At 38.6% G+C, this 23,548-nt stretch overlaps 1 protein-coding gene across 1 annotated transcript in view; it reads left to right on the forward strand.

Moving 5' to 3' along the window:
* The window catches only part of Slc9a2 (solute carrier family 9 member A2), a 115,411-nt gene that overhangs the window by 30,663 nt on the left and 61,200 nt on the right, over positions 1–23,548 (forward strand). Inside the window, exons 2-3 of the mRNA XM_069988611.1 lie at positions 5,162–5,625; positions 16,201–16,451. Coding sequence (XP_069844712.1) covers positions 5,162–5,625; positions 16,201–16,451 — 715 coding nt within the window. The remainder of the gene's footprint in view (positions 1–5,161; positions 5,626–16,200; positions 16,452–23,548) is intronic.

The raw sequence follows: 23,548 nt of genomic DNA on the forward strand, positions 1-23,548 counted from the left end.
TCTTTTTTCTCCCTTTTTGTAAGTGGAGTCATTTATGAAAATACCACCTAGTTCTTCTTTAGAATAACCCTAACAATATTTAATGTTTCAGTTGTATTTTAGTGTTTGCTTATTTTATTTTTTTAAGTTGCTTGCAAACCTATTAAGAGGTACAGTTTTTAAAGGGTATATGTTTATGGATGTATTACTTTGGCAGGATGATGGTTAAATGAATGTTTCAATGCTAGACTATGTTTAAGTGTTATGACAAATCTATACTCACATGTTAATACATTTTTAATGTAGATCTGCTAATTCCACTTATTTGCTGAACTGTTTTGACTATTATACATTCATTCACTTATTTTCAATATTTTTTATTTATTTTTATTTATTTATTTATTTTTATTTTTTTGGGTTCAGTCGTGGGGCTTGAACTCTGGGCCTCGGCACTGTCCCTCAGCTCTTCAGGTCAAAGCTAGCGCTCTACCACTTGAGCCACAGCGCCACTTCTGGCTTTTTTCTTTTTGCTTATGTGATGCTGAGGAATCGAACCCAGGGCCTCAGGCATGCAAGGCAAGCACTCCACCACTGAGCCACCTTCCCAGCCCCTATTTTCAATTTTTTTTATTCAACATGCTTCTACCTTCAGAAATAAATTCTATTATTCAGCCTTTATGTGCCTGAGTTACCATGTATTGATAGCAACTTGTTGGCAAATCTGTTTAAAGTTTGTTTCTTACAGTTTTCTCCATGTCTGTGTATTTATGCATTGACATTCTATTTTTAAGACACATATTTTGTTGCTATATCATTTGAGATACATAAAATTAATCAATTGCTTATTATTTATTCCTTTTTACTATTTAAACCTAGTTTAATATATCCCATAAGCATTATACATATACTTCTGTTAGACCATACTTGAGACAACTTTGAGGATGAGTAGTCCTGAGACCAGTTCTGGGTCAGCTAGCCAAGGTCACACACATGTGTGTAGGGTATCCATGGGTACTTGTTCTCTTGTAACCTGAGTTTGGTAAATATTTGTTGATCTAATAGACATTTATTCAACAAGGCCTTTAAAAGTATAGAACAAGACAATAAATAAAACAATATGAACATTTATTAGAACCTTTGTATTTACCATCACACAAAGCTAGTAGAGTACATTTTCTCCTAAAAGTTTTCTCTCTAGCAGCCCTTCCTCTCAGCCTTAGCTAATTTCTTCTTTGCCTTTGTGCTAAGGACAATTGTGGCTTGTTCAGTATGAGTTTCCATTATTGTTGTTTTTAAAACTGATATGTTTAATGTTTTGTTATTGATGATTTTTTTCTGCTTCTGATTTTTACATTGTTGCTCTTTTGTGAATCCTGTTATCTGAAAGCTTCCTGTGTTATTTCTCTCCTGCACTCTGCTCAGAATTTGACAAATAGGTTGTTGTACATATAATATGAAAATATGGTGAGCTAATCTCACTGAAATCATTTATATGTAGATCTGTGTATTTCCAGCTCAGTTAATTTCAACACTTGTGTGCAGAGAATAATTATAGATTCATTCTAAAAGAAGCTATCTTTATATTTTATGTCAAAGACCTTTGATCCTGGTACCCTGGTTACTGAATTTCTATTGCAGTTCAAATAAAGTAATAAATATTACACCTATCTCCTCATATACACTTTGTGTTGGTAATAAAAGTTGAATGACACAAGATCCAGTATCTCAAGCACTATAAACAAAAGTTGACAATAGATCAAATAATAGAAAATATAGGAGTAGATAGACTATATATATATATATATATATATATATATATATATATATATATACAGGTTGATTTCAAAATATGGCCTGCTGCTTGGTTTGCTAGGGCCTGAAGACTAAAGATAATTTTTATATTTTAAATGGTTAAAATAAAATGTCAAGAAGAATTTTTGTGTGTAATGAACTTGTAAAGGATTCCAGGTCCAATGTACAAAAATAAATTGTATTGAAACACAGTTATACCTCTTCCTTTCATTATGATCTCTTGGTGACTTGACTTCAAACCATGATCCTTAGTTCTCAGTAGTTAGGATGACAGGTGTCAGCCACTGGTACGCAGCTACACATTTCTTGAGAGTAATGAAAGTATATCATTCTGGAAAAGCAAATTATGACACAAGTTGATTTCCCTTTTACAAAATACTTGGTGGTGGTGGAGGAAGGTTTTTGTTGCTCCTGATTTTACTACCAGATTTTCCTTCTCGCTTCCTCCACTCCCCTTTGGCCATCTGTCCCAGTGACCTTTCTTTCTACTTGCACCCTGCATTTTACTTGTCTCTGCATTCTATTTGTTCCTCTATGACTGTTTCCCACTGGCTGGGGTTCCTGGTCAGGATCAAGCAGGTTGTGGGAATGTGGCAAGCATTAGCCTCAGTGATACATGGAAGCAGTCTCTTTCTGGTCCTATCTTTCTTCTCCCAACTTAGTTTCCCCTCCTCAACTCGAAGGAATAAAAAAGTCCTTTCTATACAATGAGAGGAGCAACAGCCCATGTGACAGACATCAGTGAAAGTCTTGGGTCCCTAAGGCTCAGTTGGTGAAAAGGCAAGAAGAGAAAGTGAGGGTCTCTTAAATAAAGGCCTTACTCATTTTCTGCTTTGTCTCAATGGATCCTTTTCATTCTATGTATTTCTTTTTTTTCCCCATGGGGCTTTAACTCTGGGCTTGGGCACTGCCCCTGAGCTCTTCTGCTCAAGACAAGCGCTCTACCACAGAGCCACTTCTGGTTTTCCGGTGGTTAATTGGAGATAAGAGTCTCACCGACTTTTCTGCCTGGGCTGGCTTTGAACTGTGATCCTCAGATCTCAGTCTCCTGAGTAGCTAGGATTACAGGCATGAGCCACCGGCGCCCGGCTTCATTCTGAGTATTTACTTCAAGGATTTTTACATGTGTTTGTATGTTTGTGTATGGGGACTTGTGTATGGGGACTGGACACATGCCTTAGCTTTTGTGCACAAGGGTGGGCCCTACCACTTGAGCGACACCTTTAGTAGAGCAAAGAGTCTCCTGAACTTTCCTGCTCAAGCTGGCTTTGAACAATGATCCTCCTTAGATCTCAGCCTCCTGTATAACTAGGATTACTAGCTATAAGCCACCATCACCTGGCACATTCAAGGATTTTTATCTTCTTTTTCCTATGAAGTGGGGAAGGTATCTGAAGTTTGAGGACATTGGTGATGTTTTTCAGCCACTCTGGCAAGCATTGTGAAGTAAATGACCCTCTTATCATTATAGCTCTACTTGGATAAGCACCTGTCCCTATTTTAGATGACTAAGTGGGGCTTAGTAATGCTAAAACCTCACAGATTCAGCAGAGAGAGCAGCAGAATTGGTCGCAAGCTTAAACTCTAGTCAGATGGCAGCCTTGGAAGAACCATGGCAGGAAACCTTCATGCTGGGGCCCCGATTCAGAGGGAGGTGATTGTTCTTGAATCCTGGGAGAACGGGAGGCTGCTGTTGGCAAGTTCTTATCATACAGGAAATGTTAGCTGTAAAAGGAGGCAGCATGTGGGCAGATTACAAAGATTTGACTTTCAGAGAACTTTTTATTTCTGTATTGGACAGTGAGGCTCGCTAGGGGTCATGGGTAAAGAACAGCTGGACCATTGGATACATTAGTCCCCCACCAATTTCTGCAGCCTGCTGTAGTATGAATAATAGAATAATAAAAGCAATGAAGGGGTTGTTTAAATACTTTACATACAGATGTTTACTGTTTAGAAATTAGTTTTCTAAATCTCTTCAAATTATGATGATCACATTGCCTCTACTCATAAAATACTTCATGCTGTGGCTTTAGTTCTGTTTGCAATTAGGGTGTGCTTACTAAAACTTCTGCAATTTTAAGTTTCCAAGGACCTATTTTACCATTTTGATATGACCATCCTATAGTTCAGAGACACTTCTGCCTAAGGGCTTTGTGCTGCTGTAACAGTGTCTTCCAGATGGTGTAATTTATAAAGAAAAGTATTTGTTTTCTCAGTTCTGGAAGCTACAAGTCCAATTTGAAGGTACATGGCTTTTTTCTGTGTCTTCACATAGCAGAAGGCAAACAAGGGCAAGCAGACACTGCAGGAAGCTTCATTTAAAGTGGTTTAAGGCCTCCCATGAGGAAGGAAGCACCTCTGAAGTCCCCATCTCTTCCTACTAGCACACTGGGATTCTGGTTGGACTCATTCCAAACATACCAGCATCCTCACATTCTGTCTTAATTCTAAAATGTACTAAATGTCTCACGATGACTTGTTGATTTGCAAATATGAATTCTCCTCAAGCCTTGTCAAGTTACCTCTGTGAGTTACATCACTTTCCATGCAATGGCCCAGCCTACATGTTGCTCCTCTTTTCCAGCTGTAGGCTGCCTCTTCTGTGTTCTCTTATGTATTCAAAGGCCATATTGGCCTCCACTATGAATTGGAAGAGATACTTCCTTCCCTTTCATACATTATGAGAAGAGTCATTCTTCTCTACAAATGTAATGCCTCTTCCACTGAGTCTTCTCTGCATTCTCATAGCTCTTATTTGGGGCTTGATCCCACTTTGTTTTGTATTGGAATAAATGGCAAATGCATCCATTCTTCTACTCAACTGGGAACTTTGAGATTGGAAGTCGTGCATTTTTATAACCGAATGAAGTAGTTACTTAGTTCATTTTGATGAATTTATGTATTTGTCTCTGAAGGTATATACATCTCAAAACGTGAACATATTCAGTATTCCATCTGAAGGAATTCGAAGTGAAAAATAAGCGACTGGTTTTTATTGACATAAGAACTAACAGTGGTAATCCCAAAGTTGACTTGGGCCTTGAAGACCTTGGGAGGACTGTAGAGATTTGGGTGCCACTGAAATTTTAGATTGTGAAAATAACTGCTGTGCTTACTTGTTAGAGCCTTTCTGAGGAGGAAATTCTGCTTTAAAGTTTAAATTGTGTCTAAGTACCTATGTGTTATGTACACCTAAATAAACGTGAATGGTTTGTGCGTATTTATTTATGTTTTACTTTGGAATGCCAGTCTATAGCCAGTCTGTAGCCAATTATACTGACCTGGGAGATGTAAAATTAGACACATTGATTCCATGTTCTCCAGGATTCTCCCATAACCCGTATTTTATGTCTTTAATTTTTTACAGGCTTTCATCTCTACCACAAGTTGCCCACAATCGTGCCTGAGAGCTGCCTTCTTATAATGGTTGGACTCCTACTGGGTGGGATTATTTTTGGTGTTGATGAAAAATCTCCCCCGGCAATGAAGACTGATGTGTTCTTCTTATATCTTCTGCCACCCATCGTGCTTGACGCTGGCTATTTCATGCCCACTCGCCCCTTCTTTGAGAACATTGGCACTATTTTCTGGTATGCGGTGGTAGGGACCCTTTGGAATTCCATTGGCATTGGGGTGTCTTTGTTTGGCATCTGCCAGATTGAAGCGTTTGGCCTCAGTGACATCACTCTGCTCCAGAACCTACTTTTTGGCAGCTTGATCTCAGCCGTGGATCCCGTGGCTGTCCTCGCTGTCTTTGAGAACATCCATGTCAACGAACAGCTCTATATCCTGGTCTTTGGCGAGTCTCTACTGAATGATGCAGTCACAGTGGTGAGTGATATGTTCAGAGAACATCATTGCAGTGTGTTGGGACCTGCATAATCCTGCATTTTAGAAGACTCCCCTCAAGGATGTAGAGCAAATAACCAACCAAACTCATTTGGTTTGATATTGCATTCACACCAGGCTTCTCATGCCAAGGGTACTTTTCTCAGACAGCAAGAAAGGGAAAGGTAGTGGACACCAACTGGTTTTTCTTTAATTCAAACCAGCTCTGCTGTTTATTTACCTGAAGATCACCTGAGATCCCATAGGTTGAAGGCTAGTATTCACCCCACCCCACTTCTGATGCCAGACGTAAGATGATGCAGGTGGGTTTACCTGTGTTTCTGACCCACAGACTATATATTGGGGTTCCCATTGTCTCCTGTTTGCTGAACAGCTCTTAAGAACTCAGAGGTCCATTTATTTTGATCTGCTGGCTTAATAAGAGGGATATTACAAAGGATCAGATGCATAAGTGAACCAGAAAAGGCATGTGGGATGAGGCATGGTACTTTTCTGTGTTTCCAGTAACATTATCTCAAGCACTCCACATGTTTGGCTATCCAGATGCTCTATGAGCCCTGTTCTTTTTTGTGTGTGGTTCTTATGGAGGCTTCATTACATAGGCATAATTCACTATCTTATTGACCATGGTCAATCAATTTAACCTGCAACCTGTCTCCCTCTCTGGAGGTGAAGGGTGAAGCAGGAAGTTCCAACCCTTGGATCCTGCCATGTCCTGTCCCGAAACCACACCAGAGTTGCCAGCCACCAGCCAATTGCAATCATATAGACAGGTACTCATTACTTTAGAGAGTCCAAAGATTTTTAAGGTATTTTTAGGAGAGAGAGATCAAATATATATTTCACAATATCACAGGCCTTCACTTGGATTAGTGATTTGTTTTCATATTTGATTTTCTTGATACATAGTTGATTCCTTACTTTATTCCTTTATTATATACCATATGCCTCATTTTCTTTTTTTTTCTTTTTTAAAAAAGTTTTAATTTTATTGTCAAGGTAATGTACATCCGGGTTACAGCTACATAGGTAAGGTAGTGAGTACATTTCTTGTGGAACTTGTTACCCCCTCCCTTGTTTTTCTCCCAATTTTTCCTCCCCCCAACCCCCTCCCAACTTGTACAGATTATTTCCAACATATTGTCTTCTGAGTACCACTACCCTAGACCCCACCAAAAGTATTGGTGATTCTTTCATACAAACCCTGGTTGTGCCAGAGAATCATAAACATGATTTTTGACTTTGGATATCTCTGATGATTTAACATTTTGATATTTCAAAAGTGATGATCTTTGATCATAACTAAAAAGTCTTCAGATCCCAAAAGTTTTTGTGGGAAATACTATACCATCAATATACGATATGTATAATGTATGTGCAAAATGATAGTATCTGCTAATTGCTTTCTGTTTGGTGATGATTTGCTTATTATGATAATGATTTTAGAAAAATATTTCATAACATGTTCACTTCCTGTTCTTTCTCAACCAGCATGCTTTTTGATCCTCATCATTTTCTCATGAGTAGATATTTATTCAGAAAACACAAATTATGTTTAATTCTCTTTTAATTGCCACATCATTAGACTCGGAGGCATTATGATCATGATGTTTGAAGAATTTATCTCCATCTTACTTTCCAAACTCAGGCAAGGGGGTTGAGGAAAGGCAAGGAAGCCCAGGATTATCTCCTCTCCTCAGACCTGCAGAGAGCTCTCTCTCTCTTTCTCTGCTAGGAGAGACACTGAAGTGATTCTGGATTGATAAACCAGTTAGTTAGTACTGGTGATGGTGCAGGAAAGGAGACAGAAAATATAACCATGAACTTCTTGTGAGTATTTTCTTATGCTGAGCTCTGTATAAAGTATGTAGAAAGTATTCTTTCTCATTTGCTAATAAAATGAGTCAGGGAAACTAGTTAAGTATTCTGAAATCTCTTAGCTACAGTCTATTAAAAAGCAGATCTCTGAACTAAATAATAGAATATTATATATTTATTATTATTTATTAACAATAAATAGAATGTCATCTCTATGGATGTCTATTAACCCCATGTGGACATTACATAGAAAATAATTCATTGCTAGTTTATTTACCACAATTTTTAAATGGCTACTAAGACACATACTTAAGGAAAGCAGACTTAACCCACTCAAAGTAACCAAATCCACTTCACATATTTGATTATTAACGGTGATTAGTCATTAACTTTCAACATTAAAATTTAACTGGAAATACACAATAGTAAAGACCTTGTAAAAGTTATTCTCTTTTCCCCAGGCATCAAGTTTTCCATTGTGACTTAGTTTTGATATGTACATTTTCCCCTTGTTGAAGGAGATTGTGGCCATTTGAATATACAGTTCTTGGAATGAGTCTATTTAGTGTAAAGAGGACTTTACAGGAAAATAATTCCTTGTGGCTTTCCTTGTAAGGGCAGCTCAGCAAAGTCAGGTTAGTTTCAGAATGACAGACTGTTTATACGCCCTTCTTGTCTCTTAGGAGCTTTCTCATTCAGACACCCCAATAGCCCATTCTTTGAATGTGTACAGAATCAGATGTTAAGGAAGGATCCAACTACATCACTGTTTGGAGTGTATCAAAGCAGTAGGGCTTCAAGAGGCATGTCTTGTGCTTCCTCTCAATAGACACAAAGCCATATACTATGCACAAAGAGGGAGTATCCTGGGACAGACTATGAGCTTGACATTGCAAGGACAGAGAGAACACATGGATGGTGTTCAGGCGGAGGGTTTTTTCCCCCCATGGGCAGAGCCTATAAGTCAAAACAACTCTCATGGTATCATAGGAGAGGCATATCTTGGTTTTAAAGTTCCCTCAAAGGCCAGACTTGCAGAATATCAGGATGTTTAGAGTTTTGCCTATCTAATGCCAAAGAATATACTGTCACCAAAATGGCTGAATTGAATGCATGTTAGGAATAATTAGAACTATGGTATATATAGTGCTTACTTTGCTTTCTAGTCAGATAACCTCAAAGAATAAAAGTAGAGATATTGGATAAGAGATTCTTGGATTTGTTCATCATCTTTTCCCTAGGAGAGATTCAAGAACTTCATAGCCATAGGAAAAGGAATTAAAATACGTGTATTCAACCACAACGATGTCATACTACAAGTTGTGGGTAGAAAGATATAGGTAAACCAGAGCAAATTAATGCTAGAAATGTACTCTTAGAACAATTAACTTCTTCCAGATGCTGCTCAATCCAGTTTTGGTGTAGAAAACTTAATGACTCTAAGCAAGAGAAACTTTTAACCTATTAATTGTAGCTCTAATCCTTCACACCCCTGTCCAATCTATAGTAGATTAGAATTAATCTACCACTCAATTGTTGACAAACAGTTGGAAACAATAAATCTCTGTGGGTTTTTGTTGTTGTTGTTTTTGTATGTTTGGGTGCCAGTCCTGGGGATTGAACTCAGGGCCTGGTCCCTGTCCCTGAGATTTTTTGCTCAAGGCTACCACTTTTACTGTACCATCTGAACCATGGCTCCAATTCTGGCTTTTGGGGGTTAATTAGAGATATGCATCTCATGGATTGTCCTATGTGGGTTGGCTTTGAACTGCAATCCTCAGATATATCTCCTGAGTAGCTAGGATTACAGGTATGAGGCACTGACATCTAAGAAAGCTATAATTTTTAAAAATAAAATTGTTGTATTGTTCCTTAGAAATAAATATTTTATAAAAGCTTTTCAACCTCCAAAGATTGTTCAGATTCTTTGTTATCTGAGAAGTCTTGTTGTTTCCACAGTAGCACATTACCAAATACAATGTTCACAGGGTAATTTCCAGTTTCATTCTTAGAATCTATTAATGCAGCCATTCTAATAAAGCTTCCAAGAAGACTTAAGGAGCTTCCTCCACTGTTTCCTAGTCATCTCTCTGTTACGAGGCTTGGTTAAAGAGGGCCGGCTCTGCAGTCAGAAGCTAGTGATGTATCCCACCCAGAAGACAGATGCTGTAGATTATGGATGGAGTGGAATTTCAGTATAGGAAGATGGAGGGCAAGCAGTGAATCCTTCAGAGAGAGCTAAGTCAGACTTTGCAACTTGCAGAAGACACCTAAAATTACTTATTGAAAAATGTTTGTTCTTTATGTTTCATGTGAAAAGATGACCTAGAGATTTTACTTACTTGGAATGGAGCTGTTTTCATTAACAACTGCATTTCACAGTTTATGTGTATGATTCACATTATTTCAATGAATTATAGATTTTTAAATCAAAATTCAAAATATGAAATTCCTAGTTTATGTTACATATAAAAGAAATATATGATGCATAATATGTGCTACCTATTATACTTATACATATATTAGAAATAATCATAGTGAATAAGCCTCTGAGCCTGTGACAGGTTTAGGAGCACTCAGTTTTCAAATTAGCCTCTTATGTAAGTTAGCAAATAGGCACCACTGGAATTTTAATCTCCTAAAAATGCAAATGTCAAACTGAGGTCCCTTTTTATTTTTTTATTGTAAAGATGATATACAGAGGGGTTACAGTTACATAATTAAGGTAATGAGTACATTTCTTTTTGAGCAGTGCTACCCCTCCCTCATTTTCTCCCAGTTCCCCACTTTCCCCCGACACCTCTCCCCACCAAGTAAAGTTTATTTCCAATATAGTGTCTAGTGCATATCACTGTTGCACTGCTTCACCATTTGTTCCACCTTTTTCTTTGATTCTTCCTCCCTTTCCCAAATAAGCTAAACTTATCTACAAGAAAAGGGTGCAGAGATCAAAACAGTGACAACAGGGAATAAACTAAAGGGGTTGGGGAGAAAGAAAGAAAGAAAAAAGAAATAACTGCAAATAGTACACTAAAAAAGCCTCTGTGGGCTGGGAAGGTGGCTCAGTGGTAGAGTGTTTGCTTCCCATGCATGAGGCTCTGGGTTTGATTCCTCAGCACCACATAAACAGGAAAAGCTGGAAGTGGTGCTGTGGCTCAGGTGGTAGAGCACTGGCCTTGAGCTCAAGAGCTGAGGGACAGCGCCCAGGCCCAGAGTTCAAGCCCCATGAGTGACAAAAAAAAAGCCTCTTGTTTCCATTTCTTGAAGTTCATTTCAACTAGCATCAATAAGACAATTAGATGGTCTTATGCACACAGTTATTGAGCTATTGTGATCCTCTGCTAAGAATATCCTAGACATATTCCAGTTATTATAAGTGAGGGAAACCATGCGGCCTATGTTTCTTTGGGTCTGGCTTACTTCACTTAATATAAAATTTTCCAAGTCTTCACATTTCCTTATGAATGGGGCAAGGCCATCTTTCTGATGGAAGCATAGAATTCCATTGTGTATATATGCCACATTTTCTTGACCCATTCATCTACTGAGGGGCATCTGGGTTGGTTCCATACCATAGCTATGGTAAATAATGTTGCAATGAACATGGTTGTACTTTACTGTGGCCTTGTTTGTTATCATTTGGGTAAATGCCCAGGAATGAGATTGGTAGGTCATAGGGGAGCTCTATGTTTAGTCTTTTGAGGAATCTCCATAGTTCTTTCAGAGTGCATGAACAACTTTACATTCTCACCAACAATGCAGTAGTTTGGTCACATCTGTTTTTATTAGTTTTCTTGATAATGGCCATACTAACTGGGAAGAGATGGAATCTCAATGTCATTTTGTTTTGCATTTCTTTTATGGCCAGAGAACATTTCTACATATGTCTATGGGCCATTCTTATTACTTCTTATGAGAACTCTCTCTTTAAGCCTTTAGCCCACTTATTCATGGAGTTGTTGTTTCTTTGGAAATTTGTTTTGGGTGGTTTAATCTTTTGAGCTCTAACTGTATTTTAGATATGAGGATGTTGTCTAATGTATAGCTAGTAAAGATCTTCCCTCAATCTGTGGGCTTTCTATTTATCATACTAGCTGCATCCTTTGCCGTACAGAAACTCTGCAGTTTAATGCAATCTCATTTATCCAGACCGCCTTTGATTTGCTGTGTTTCTAGATCTTCATTTATGAAGTTTCAACCTAGGCCGAGTGCCGATGGCCCACGCCTGCAATCCTAGCTACTCTGGAGGCTGAGATCTGAGCATCACAGTTCAAAGCCAGCCCAGGCAGGCAAGTCCATGAGACTTTTATCTACAATAAACCACTAGAAAACTGGAAGTGGCACTGTGGCTCAAGCGGTAGAGCACTCACCTTGAGCTGAGGAGTGCAAGAACAGTGGCCAAGCCTAGATTTCAAGCCCCAAGACCGAAAAAATAAAAGGAAGTTTCAACCTGTGCCAAGGTGCCCTAGTGTTTCCTCTATCCCTTCCTGTAATATTTTTAGGGTACTTGATCATTCATTGAGGTCTTTGATCCTTTTGGAATTAATTCTGGTTTAGGTTTGTATAGAAGGATCGAACTTCAGTTTTCTACATAGCCCAGTCTGCCAGAGAGGCTGTCTTTCTTTTATCATGTGTTTTCGGCTTCCTTATCAGATTAGGTGGCTATCAGTCTGTGGGTTCATTTCTGGGTCTCCAATTCTATTCCATTGGTCCTCAGGCTTATTCTTGTGCCAGTTCCAAGCTGTTTTTTTTAATAACTATGGTTTTATGATAAGAGTTTGAAATTTGATATGGATATTCCTCCATCACTGTTCTTCCAGCTAAAGATTATTTTTGCTATTTAAGGTCTTCTATTAATCCATATGAATTTTTGGATTGCTTCTTCTATTTCATTGAATAATGTTGTTGGGATTTTGATGGTTCTTGCATTGAAATTTGTAGATACCTTTAGGCAGTTGCTATTTTCATGATGTTAATCCTCCCAATCCAGGAACATGGGAGGTTTTTCTACTTCCTTATATCTGCTTTAATTTCCTTTTCCAGGTTTTTAAAGTTTTCTTTATAGAGGTCCTTCACATATTTAGTTAATTCCTAGATGTTTTTATGAGGCTGTTACAAAAGGAGTTACTTTCCTGATTTCACCTTTCTCTTTTTATAGTTGTTATGCAGAAAAGCTACTGATTTTTGTGGGTTAATTTTGTACACATTGAAGCCATTTTTCACAGACTCATAGGAGATAGATTTTTAGCCTATGTACATCATAGTTATGGATACATAATAAATATACATATATAAATGAAAATTTCAGATCACTTTTCTGCAAAAATTCACTTGGGTGAAATTCAAGGATCTAGTATGAATGAACTATGTATGGGTTTGTGGATAATTGTAGTTAAAGGATTTTTATCTCATTCATTCTGACTCGTTGGTGTCAAGTTTGGCATAAAACACTATGGTCATTATGGAAGGCTTTCTGGTTGTCAAGGTAATGTGTCTATGTAAGATTTGCCTCCAACATGGTGTGGGCATTTGGGGCAGAAGCTTGATCCAATTGAAACTTCCTTCATTAAGCTGAAAGCAAAGTATCTGGCACTCAGCTTCACTCTCTACAATATCTATAGAGATATTTGGGAATAGAGTAGATGATGAGTTGCCAGGAAAATAGTTTTGTAAGGCTTATGAATGTATGGTCATTTGTAGATTCTCCCTTTTCTGTGAGCCTAATCACCGAGTTTCATCAGGAGGCCTTATCAGTGTCCTCCATGGGGTGAGATGAGGATTGGGAGATGAGAGAGAGGAAGAGGAGAATCACTAAGTGAGTGCAGGACCTTCCAATTTCATTGAGAAAATATGGCACTCAACTGAGAGGCAGAATCACCAACCAAAGATGGCATATCAGAATGTGATGAATGATTTGACAGCTCATTTGCATGTTGTAGGAAGCCAGAGGAAAGGGTGAATCACAAGGGCTATAGAAGTCCAAAAGTGCATTTGGTAGGAATAGGAGCTTCAGCTGCTCTACTTTGAAGAGTTACTCTAGGTTTAAGGACTGGTTTCTACTAAGGAAAATGGCAGAAAATAAAACAAGGGCAAAGCTGTATAAAGATGTGTTCTGTGGAACAGTGGTAAAATCCTGTTCCAGTCTTGCCAAAGTGTTGGACAGCAGTTTAAAAAAAAATAAAAATGGCTGGGCACCAGTGGCTCAGGCTTATAATCCTAGCTACACAAGAGGCTGAAATCTGAGGATAGCAGTTCAAAGCCAGCCTGTGTAGGAAAGTCCATGAGATTCTTATCTCCAATAAAGGATTCAGAAAAGGCTGGAAATGGCACTGTGGCTCAAGTGTTAGAGCACTAGCTTTGAGCAAAAGAAGCGCAGGTATAACATCTAGGCCCTGAGTTCAAGCCTCAGGACTATTCCCTCCCCTGCAAAATTAGAAATGAATGAATGAAAGAAGGAAGAAAGAAATGGGAGAGGGAAGGATGGGGGGGAGAAGAAAGGAAGGAAGAAAAAGGCTGAGAGGAAAGGCTGGAGGGAAGGAAGGAGGAAAGGAAAAGTAGAAGATGCACTAGGTATTATAGGGTATTAATAATAAATAATTATACATGATCATTATAAATAAATAAAAAGCCTTTCTAAAGTAAGGTCACCAGCCGTTTCAAACAAATTCTATCCGGCAGGCTGGAGGCAGTGAGGAGGGGTAGAGGCTGGGGACAGAAATTCAGTGCCTAAATAAACCTAGGAGAGAGGCTTTCAATGAAAAATTGGAACTGCTCTATGAGAAAACAAACTGGAAATCTTATCTCTCTGTTCCCTTTCTTTTGGAGTGTTGGTGACTCTCACCTTTGCCTTCAGCTATCTTGAAGCACAGAGGTAGCACATCTCTGGTCTTCTCCAGGAAGTGGTTGTGTCATGTTGTTGCCATGGTAACCTGGTGGCTGGGGCAAGCCTCTGGCTGACAGCAGGAAGCTACAGCAAAGTCTACTTGAAGTCAGTTTCTTCTTGGTCTAGTAAATGATAATATTTTCAATGTTTCATTCCCCAAGATATGGTTCTTGTTCATTTTTAAGTTATTTCTTGAGGGTAGGAAGCCCAGTTTTCTTGAGAGTTACACCAAGAATTAAGAGAAAGGAAAAACAGCTCTCTGGATCATCACTAATTTTTGAAAACCAAGATATATATGTATATATACTATATATTTACATACATATTTATCTACCTGCCTATATAGTTATTTATCTATCTATATATGGCATCTACTAGACAATGTGGAAATCATAGTAAGATGTTTATAATCAGGAAGAATAAAAATATATATCAGATTTATAAAGTGGTAGATGGCCATTAATGGCCATAACTAAACTGTAAATAGTGAGGTAGCAGGCAAGTGAGCAGCAGGGAGAGTGACTCACTAACCAGGGTCATGCTTTGAACACATTAACCAGGTCAGCAGACTTGTAGTCTAATATTGCCTCTGACATTTTGTGTTGTTTGACCTTGGTCAAACTGGATCAATTTTTACTTTTTCAGAACCCAAATGAAAATGTCATCGAGCCCTGATCTCAAATATCCTTCTCAATTGGCTCTCCTGAAGATGCCATATACACTCCCCACCCCCCCCCCCCCGCCCAAGTTGTAAATATCATCAAGAATAGATGCAGGAAACGTGCTTGACTTGAACTGGTCTTGCGAGTTTTGTGGGGAAAAAAAACAAAAGGGAAGTCTTAGGCCAGTTCTTCCCCATCTAGCTGGCTCAGTGCCCCCTCCAATGGTTGAAAGCATATTGCTCAGCAGACTTGAAGTACCTAGCATTCTTGAATTAAACCAAGTCTGTAAAAGAAACCAGACAACCGAGGCATAAACTATGTGTGAAATCACAGCACACACACACACACACACACACACTACAACACACATTCTTCCCTACCCCACTCATCACACTGCACCACATACTTGCTGCCTTAAAAAAAATTCCTTTGGGCTGGGGATCAATGGTTCACACCTGTAATCTGAGCTACTCAAGAGGCTGAGATCTGAGGTCTTGGGCCAAAGCCATACCGGGCAGCAAAATCTGTGAATTTCTTATGTCTAATTAACCATTGGAAAAGCCAGAAGTGACGAGGTGGCTCAGGTGAGAGTCTCAAGTAAAAAAGCCATGTGAGATCTTGAGGCTCTAAGTTCAAGCCCCAGGAGGGATATAAACATTCTTTTGAATCTCATATTACATCAAGCGTATACATAGGTGGAATGAGAAGGTGGATCTGTAGTGAAGACTTGGGAGAAGGACTTTCCTTGTGTGACTCCATGGTGGGTCTTTGTGAGGTAAACAATTTCATGCCAGTACTGATAAGTTTTACTCTGACACATAGCTTCACAAACAATGGTGCTAAAAAAAACATAACTGGGTATACTGGGTGGTAAACAAATATTTTTAAAGAATCTTTGGTGATGATCTGACACTACAGTGTTTTACAGTAAGCTAGGAAACAACCTTGAAATCCCCTTCCCTTTAACTTTTAGAAATAATTTCTCTGACAGCATACTTTTCATCAAAAACAATGTTTTTGTTTTTAAAAAATTCACAAAATTAAAATGTACTACAAATGACTATATAGCCGTTACCCCTTTTAATCCACTTAGGTTCACAGAGGAAAGGTCACTCATTGACTGGTTTGTGCGGGGCCAGGAGGAGAGAGAAGAGACTAGATGGGATCTTACAACATGTTTTCTCTCTCCCACAGGTCCTATACAACCTTTTCAAGTCATTTTGCCAGATGAAAACCATTGAGACCATTGACGTGTTTGCAGGAATTGCTAACTTCTTTGTGGTAGGAATTGGTGGAGTGCTGATCGGCATCTTCCTGGGATTTATAGCAGCATTTACCACTCGATTCACTCATAATATCAGAGTCATCGAACCACTCTTTGTCTTCCTGTACAGCTACTTATCCTACATAACAGCTGAAATGTTTCATCTGTCAGGCATCATGGCGTAAGTACTTCCCCTTAAAAGCCCTGGAAGAAATTTTATTAAATTCATGCACTCTTAAGTCAAGTTTTCAAAACTGACTATGTCATAGGACTTCATTTTTTGCCAGGCCCTATTGGCTCATGCCTGAAATCCTAGCTACTTAGAAGGCTAAGATCTGGGGACTGAGGTTCAAAGCCACTAGCACTACATTTTCTTATCCTAAGAAAAATTAAAAATTCTTACCTTTGGTTAAAATGAATTGAAAATAGATAAGCAGTCAAAGTTATGCTAGTATTGTCTGGGACTAAGTTGGAAAACTACCTAAAAGTTTCAAATGTGATAAACGTGAAATAAATGAAATGTGATAAACAACCTGTTGGAGTTGAGCTCAGTCAGATATCAGCATTTTAAAATGCTAGAATCTGATTCCTATTCTGTGTGGTCCACATGGGAGGCTATAAAATATTTCCACAGGATTGTATCATCCGAGGTTCCCAAAGAGCTCCACAATTGCTTTTGTCCATCCATACAGACAACCTTAATGGTAGAAATATTTTATGACATGAGTGATTGGAGATAATAGCTTAAAGCCATTCAAAGCAGAATTTGGTGAATGGAGGGCTGGGGGGAGTAATCATGTGATTTCCATTAGTTTGATAAGATACTGAGCTCTGACTATAATGGATCAAACTATTAAACAACTGCTAAGGTATCTAAAGCAGTTCCACAGATGGGCTGCTGAGTGGTAATGTTTAGATCTCACCATTATGGCCTTTGGAATGTCATTTTGACATGCCAAATCATCATCATCATCACCATCATCATCATCATCATCATCATCATCATCATCATCATCATCATCATCCTGTCACACTATGGTCATCCTCTCTATAGGGTCAATGGGAAGTACTTCACTAATGAATAATTAAATGCCTTTACATTTTTTTCTTTAGGCATACATTTATTTGCAATCCGATATACACTAGATCATATGCCATGACCTGTGGGAATATACATAGAGTTTTGCTCTTGTGGATATGGTTCTCATTGTTCCTGAAATTTTCTCTCTTTACTAGATTTTTGGGGATACTTTGCTTAAAGACTATGTCATTTTCTGTCTTATATTCACACTTTTGTATCAAAAGCAGAGGAGGTATATGACAGAGGAGAGGAAAGGCCACTTTGAAAGGAGAGTGGTTTTCTGTTTCACAGGGAACCTAAATAAAGCAACATATTAATCCAGTTTGACCCAGTAATGAAATGTTCCATGTCTTCCTGGTTGCTATTCATATCGTTTGTATGACTTCCAGTTTGCTCTCTGTTCTTTGACCAGTGTCAGTGAAAATGTATGATCCGTTAGTTACATGGTCTGCGAAGAGACTGTGGGATGGAATGTAGTGCCTAGCTTCACGAGTGTTCTTCTAGAAATAATTTGTGATAGAATCTTGAATTGCAGAGTCTCAGTGCATAACATCCTCTGGAAGACGTATGCATGCCGATGTTCTAGAACACTCAAAATGTAGCAAACTAAATTAGCTTTCTGGTCTAATGTCCAAAGGCAGAAACCTGGGTCACTGAAGAACCACAGGATCTGAAGAGTTGTATAGGGTTGGATTTGGGTGCATCAGAAATCTCAGTGAGACATGGAGTGTGTGGAGATTGAAGGGCGGAGATGATTGAAGGGCTTGTTCAGCATCAAGTCATGGGCCTGTTGTGAAGATGGAATCATTTACTTGCTCTGAGAAATCAGAAACCAGAAACAAACATGCCTTTGATAAGAAGCAAGGATAATTTTCTGCTGTGGTTTATAGATGGATGATAAGCATTGCCTTTATTTTCCAACTTGAAAGTGGAAATCAAAGTATTGTAGAAAAATTCCCTCGTTCCATTTAATCTGATATTGCTATTGTCTATAGCAATAGTATGTCAGAATGATAAAAAGATCATTACATGAGACAGTTCAGGAGAGGCATATATTTTTGCATCTAGGATTACCATGCACACTCATTATCCTATGATGAACAGGAAATGAAGGGACAGATTCATGTCAGTGTGCTGTTTTCCTCTCAGAAGTGAGGCTCTGGTTTCTAATACAGAATTATCCATGTGTTCTTCACAGCATGTTTTCCATAATACTGCCATGTGGAGTCAATCACGGATGTTCATGTCCTCCCTGCAAAGTGTGATGTGTGCACTTCCCTGCTATGAAATGTGATGTGTGATGTGTGCACCTATTTACCTGAGGGTGTTGGTTCCAGGGATACAGTATAACAATACCACTTCTAGTGGCATTATTTATGCACACTGCTCATCGAGCTAGTAATTGTTTCTGTGTGTGAATTGCACAGAAATAAAATTTAGGATTTCTAATTTCTTACCATACTTCATACTAATTGCATTTTTTGTCATTTACAAACAAATTTTGAGATTAATGGGATTGTTCAGGACTTGCTCTCATTTGCTAAAGCGAGATGGGTAGGCTTCTAGAAAAGAAGGTAGACAGAGAGGGTGGGCAGGTGAGCTGAATATTTGTTGATTTTTTAAAATTAAGCACGTTAAGCATTTGTTAAGCAGAAAACATTATGGTCATGTTGAATTTATCCAACTGAGGACATCTTTTTGTGTTGTCAGATTTAGAAGTTTGGTGGAGTTGTACTTTCAAAGCAATCCTCCCTTTCTGTCATTCCTTCCTTCCTTCTTTTTTTAAAGGATTTGTTTAATAGGACACTTGTTGCGATTTCCCTGCCACCTTCTCTTTTTCCCTCTCTACCTCCCTCTATCCTTTACTTCTTTGCCCTCTTCTTAATGCTTTACAGACTGTGATTCTCTGTACAGAGCTTTGTTATAGATGAACACTTGGACAGGCTGTTCTAGAATATTATATAATAAGCAGGCAGTTAATAAGGGAATGTGATGAAAAAGAAGCTTCATTTTATAAAACACAGACTTGGCTTTGAGTTCAAAATCCAACCTGTTTCTTAGGTAGGAAAGCTGTCTGCAGGATATTTGTTTTGGTTTCTTTAGTGAGATGACAGAAGTAATCCACATTAACAAACGCTGTTGTTACTTCTGTTTATTGTTAAACATAACAATGATTTTATGTGGCTTTCATTGACAAGAATTGTATGAGATGGAGTTATATCTGCCTGTTACTCCTCTGCTTTGTAACCTGTCTGGAGAAATGACTTGGGGATTTCAACTTTGTGTCCTTTCTAATACTTTCTTCAAAACTTAATCAGATGGTAAGAAATCATTTTGTTCATGTTTTGCTATGTGTTCATGAATGACTTGGATTCAAACATAAGGGGAAATATGAAATTCCTTGTTTTAAATGTTTTTATGCTTACTTCTTTACTGGAAGAAATTTTTGCAGTAGGAAAAACTTATTCTCTCTGTCTCTGTCTGTCTCTCTGTCTCTGTCTCTCTGTCTCTGTCTCTTTTTCTCTCTGTCTCTCTGTCTCTCTCTCTCATGTTTGTGTTGTGTGTTTGCTGTAGGATTTGCTTTCACAGCGCTAGATCTAAAGTTAAGGGAAAGTGTCTGCAGTTGCTGAAAGAAGAAAGTTTACACATTAGTGACCTTGGATACCCTTCCTTACTAAAGCACTATCTCGTGGAATATAGCCATGATTAATAGTTAACTAGTTATCAATTTTAGAAATCCTTGTCTCCATTCATATGTCAGTGACTTTTCATTAAGAAATGTTCCCAGCACATTGATCACCTATATCAATCTAGATGGAGTCAAATCCAAATGAAATGAGCTTAAGGGAATTTTTTTCTCCTTTTGGATGCCAGGCACTTCTCTGGTCCTTACTTTTTGTCCCATAGTGTCCCCAGAGCTCTAGTTAATGACACATTGAAAACATCCTGCCCTGCAGAGTCAGGTTTGGCCTCCGCTACAGCTTGCAACCCACTGGGAAATGTTTCTCTTTGATATTCCCCATGGATTTCAAAAATGGCTAAGAGTCTTTTCACAAAGGGCAGGAAAGTTAGTGCTTACCATGTCTTAGTTTCATTTAGATGGTTAATAATTCCTCAGACTTTCTTCCCTCAAGGGTATTTTCTAAGTGTTTTCTGTATATTGTCAATTATTCTGATGGTGTTATTGCATTGAAAGTAGGAAGTGGTGTTTCTTTTAGTCTCATTTTATGAATGTGCAGTGGAGGCCCAGATAGGCAAAATTGGCTGCAAAGTGACTCAATAGGTATTAAATTCCAGGACCCCGGGTCTCCAGTGACTAAGCCAGTAGGACCACTGAAAATGAAAAACGTAACACAATTCTCTTTTGATGGTAGCTGGGGATTTTAACTCAGGACTGAGCACTTGTGCTGGTGCTCTACTCCTTGAACCATACTTCTAGCCAAGTTTTCTGCTGGTTATTTTGGAGAGGGTGTCTTACAGACTTTTCTGCCTGGGGTGGTTTTGAAACATGATCCTCTGAACTTCAGCCTTTTGAATAGGTAGGATTGCAGGCCGAGCTACCAACACTTGGCCCACACAGCACATTTTTAAGAAAATTTAAAAGTAAGAATTTTTCTTTTACTTTTTCTTACTTTGAAGTAATTCTACAAAGGAGGTGCCAGATAACAAAGCAGTTTATGAATGCAGTGCATCTTAATCAGTGTTACTCCGTTCCACATTCTCATCCCCCTTTAACCGACCCCTTCTTTTCCCTTTCATAATTTGTATGTAAAATGAAATATTGGCTACATTCTAGCCCTCTTCCCCACTTCATGCATCTACCCTTTTCCCCTTGGCCAACCCCCTACCCTTGGATGTATCCATTTCCTGGTGTTGAATTTGAATTTGTGGGACTTTAAGCTAGGAATTTGCATCTGCAAACAGGTCTAACTTTGGCCTGAGGTAGTCCTGGTTGAAGTTTGAGAATAGAATTCCTATCCTATATGCTTTTCTTTGTAGAATTATCATTTCCTTTAAACTTTGACAAAACTAGAGAGGCTTACCATCATTTGCCATATGGCAGCTTGGCATTGAACTCAAGTTGATATACTTACCATTCAAAGGGACCAGTGAATTGAGGACAAGTTGTTGGGGCTAGGAATATGACTTATTGGTAAGGCAACAAGATGGAAAGAATGATGGCTTAGAGTCCTGAAACTCCATCTCCACACAGGGTTTACTCTTTAATCTTTAGGGAGAAAGGATTGATGAAACCTCATATGTTGATGTGCGCCAGTTTTGGAGGGTAGGAGAGAGATTAGGGAAGTTTCAGGTAGAGAGTTGGATGGAAAAAGTCAGAGGAGGAGACCAAGACTAAAACCCGACTCTGCCTGTATGGCCCCCCAACTTTTCACTGGATCATCTATCTTGTGTTACTTTGGAAGATAAGAGTTTTATTTTTAACAATGGTGTAGACCTTTGTTGATAGATATGTGTGTGCAAGACTGAGCCCTGTAAAAGCTGGTCTGCCTACCTAAATACAGATGCCAAACAGAGGCTAGAGAAGTATTTTTATGAAGCAGGAAATAAGACACACAAGAGGTAATAAAGCATTGCTCTTAGTCTTTGGATACTTTCAGGAAAAAGTAAAAGCAAAACAAAAACAAACAAGAAGTTTTATGATCTTTGGTTTCATATTGCTTAGTCAGTAGGGTCAGAGTAGAAAATGGGGAAATTTGAAAGGATAAACCTTAGCCCAGAGTCATCCATATAAGTCACAAAATCATTTGCATTTGTTTTTATGGTTTGAATGGGTCAATTGGTGAGTCCTAGCATTCACTTGGTTCTTTGAGGGGAGAGACAAAAATAGTGGGCTGTGACTTTTTTTTTCCCCAACATGGTGGCCACAGGTGAGTTTCATGTACTTGGAATATGCCTCGCCCAAATTGAACTCTGTTCTAAAATTAAAATATGCAGCAAAATTTTAAGAATTAGTAGGAAAAATATTGTAGAATATTTCATTTGTAATTTTATCTGATTGGCTGTTAAGATAACTAGACATTAGATATCCTGAACTATGTATAATATGAAAAATGACATCACCAGTCCATTTTTATGTTTGTATCATGATGACTAGGAGTTTGGAAATCACACACACACACACACACACACACACACACACACACACACACACACACACACACATACACACACACACAGCTCTTTTTATGTTTCTTTGAGACACTGACATATTTTAGTATTTACCATAAGGTTTGCAGAAAGGAAACCGCCCAGAAAATAATTCATTGAGGGGAGAGCATATTGGCAGCCTGAATGAGATGGCAGGTGTGCAAAAAAGAGACGGTGCAGCTTCTGGTGGGATTGGGGTTAATGTAGGGAGAGGGCAGGAGGAGGAATGGCCACAGCACTTGTGAACCTGACCTTAGAATCTGGGAACCTCCCATGGTGTGAAGGAAGTGTAATGGAGTGGTCCAAGATGTGACCTCAGAGAAAAAGAGAGGTAACTGCCCACAGGTGTGCCAGTCACCTGTGTAACACAGGTGCTGCACAGAGACTTCTGGGGGAGCACATGTGCAGTCCTGCATGGAAAACAGGAGGAGAGGGAGGTCTACCTGCAGATTGGCATGGGAAAAAGTGGCCCTTTTCCCAGGCAGAACTAACATTTACCATATGCTAGTTGGATATTGGAAGAGGAGCAATAAGTTTGATCCCCTTGCTAAAGTAAAAGAGAATACAGCATGAAAATATGGGGGAATAGAACTGCTTTCAATTCTGTTTCAATTACCTTAAGTCTTATAACCACATAATTAGCAAATAGTTATTCTCTCTCTCTTTTATTCCTTAAAGCTTAAAAAATTAATATAACTTATCAAAACAAATGGGAGTTGCTTTGAATACAACTGTGGGATATCAGATTCTTTGCGATCATTGCTGAGGGCACTTATTTATTGTCCTCTGAATTTCTACATACTTTTAGTAGTGTAGGGCAGGTTGTTTAAATCCAAGAGAGTAGAACCTCTTGTTGCAGAATGTATTTTAAATCAGCCTTACCTAGATTCTACTCGTGAATATACTGATGACCATAGAAATGTCTGTCTACTAGAATAGAATGGGCCCATACAGGTTATTAGAGTTGTGTCCTAATTATCTATTTCCTAGTTTACAAATGACATTATGTTGTCCTTATCTTTGTTCTC

This window comes from Dipodomys merriami, unplaced genomic scaffold, assembly GCF_024711535.1.
Source record: "Dipodomys merriami isolate MVZ:Mamm:240054 unplaced genomic scaffold, mDipMer1.0.p SCAF_36, whole genome shotgun sequence".
NCBI lineage: Eukaryota > Metazoa > Chordata > Mammalia > Rodentia > Heteromyidae > Dipodomys > Dipodomys merriami.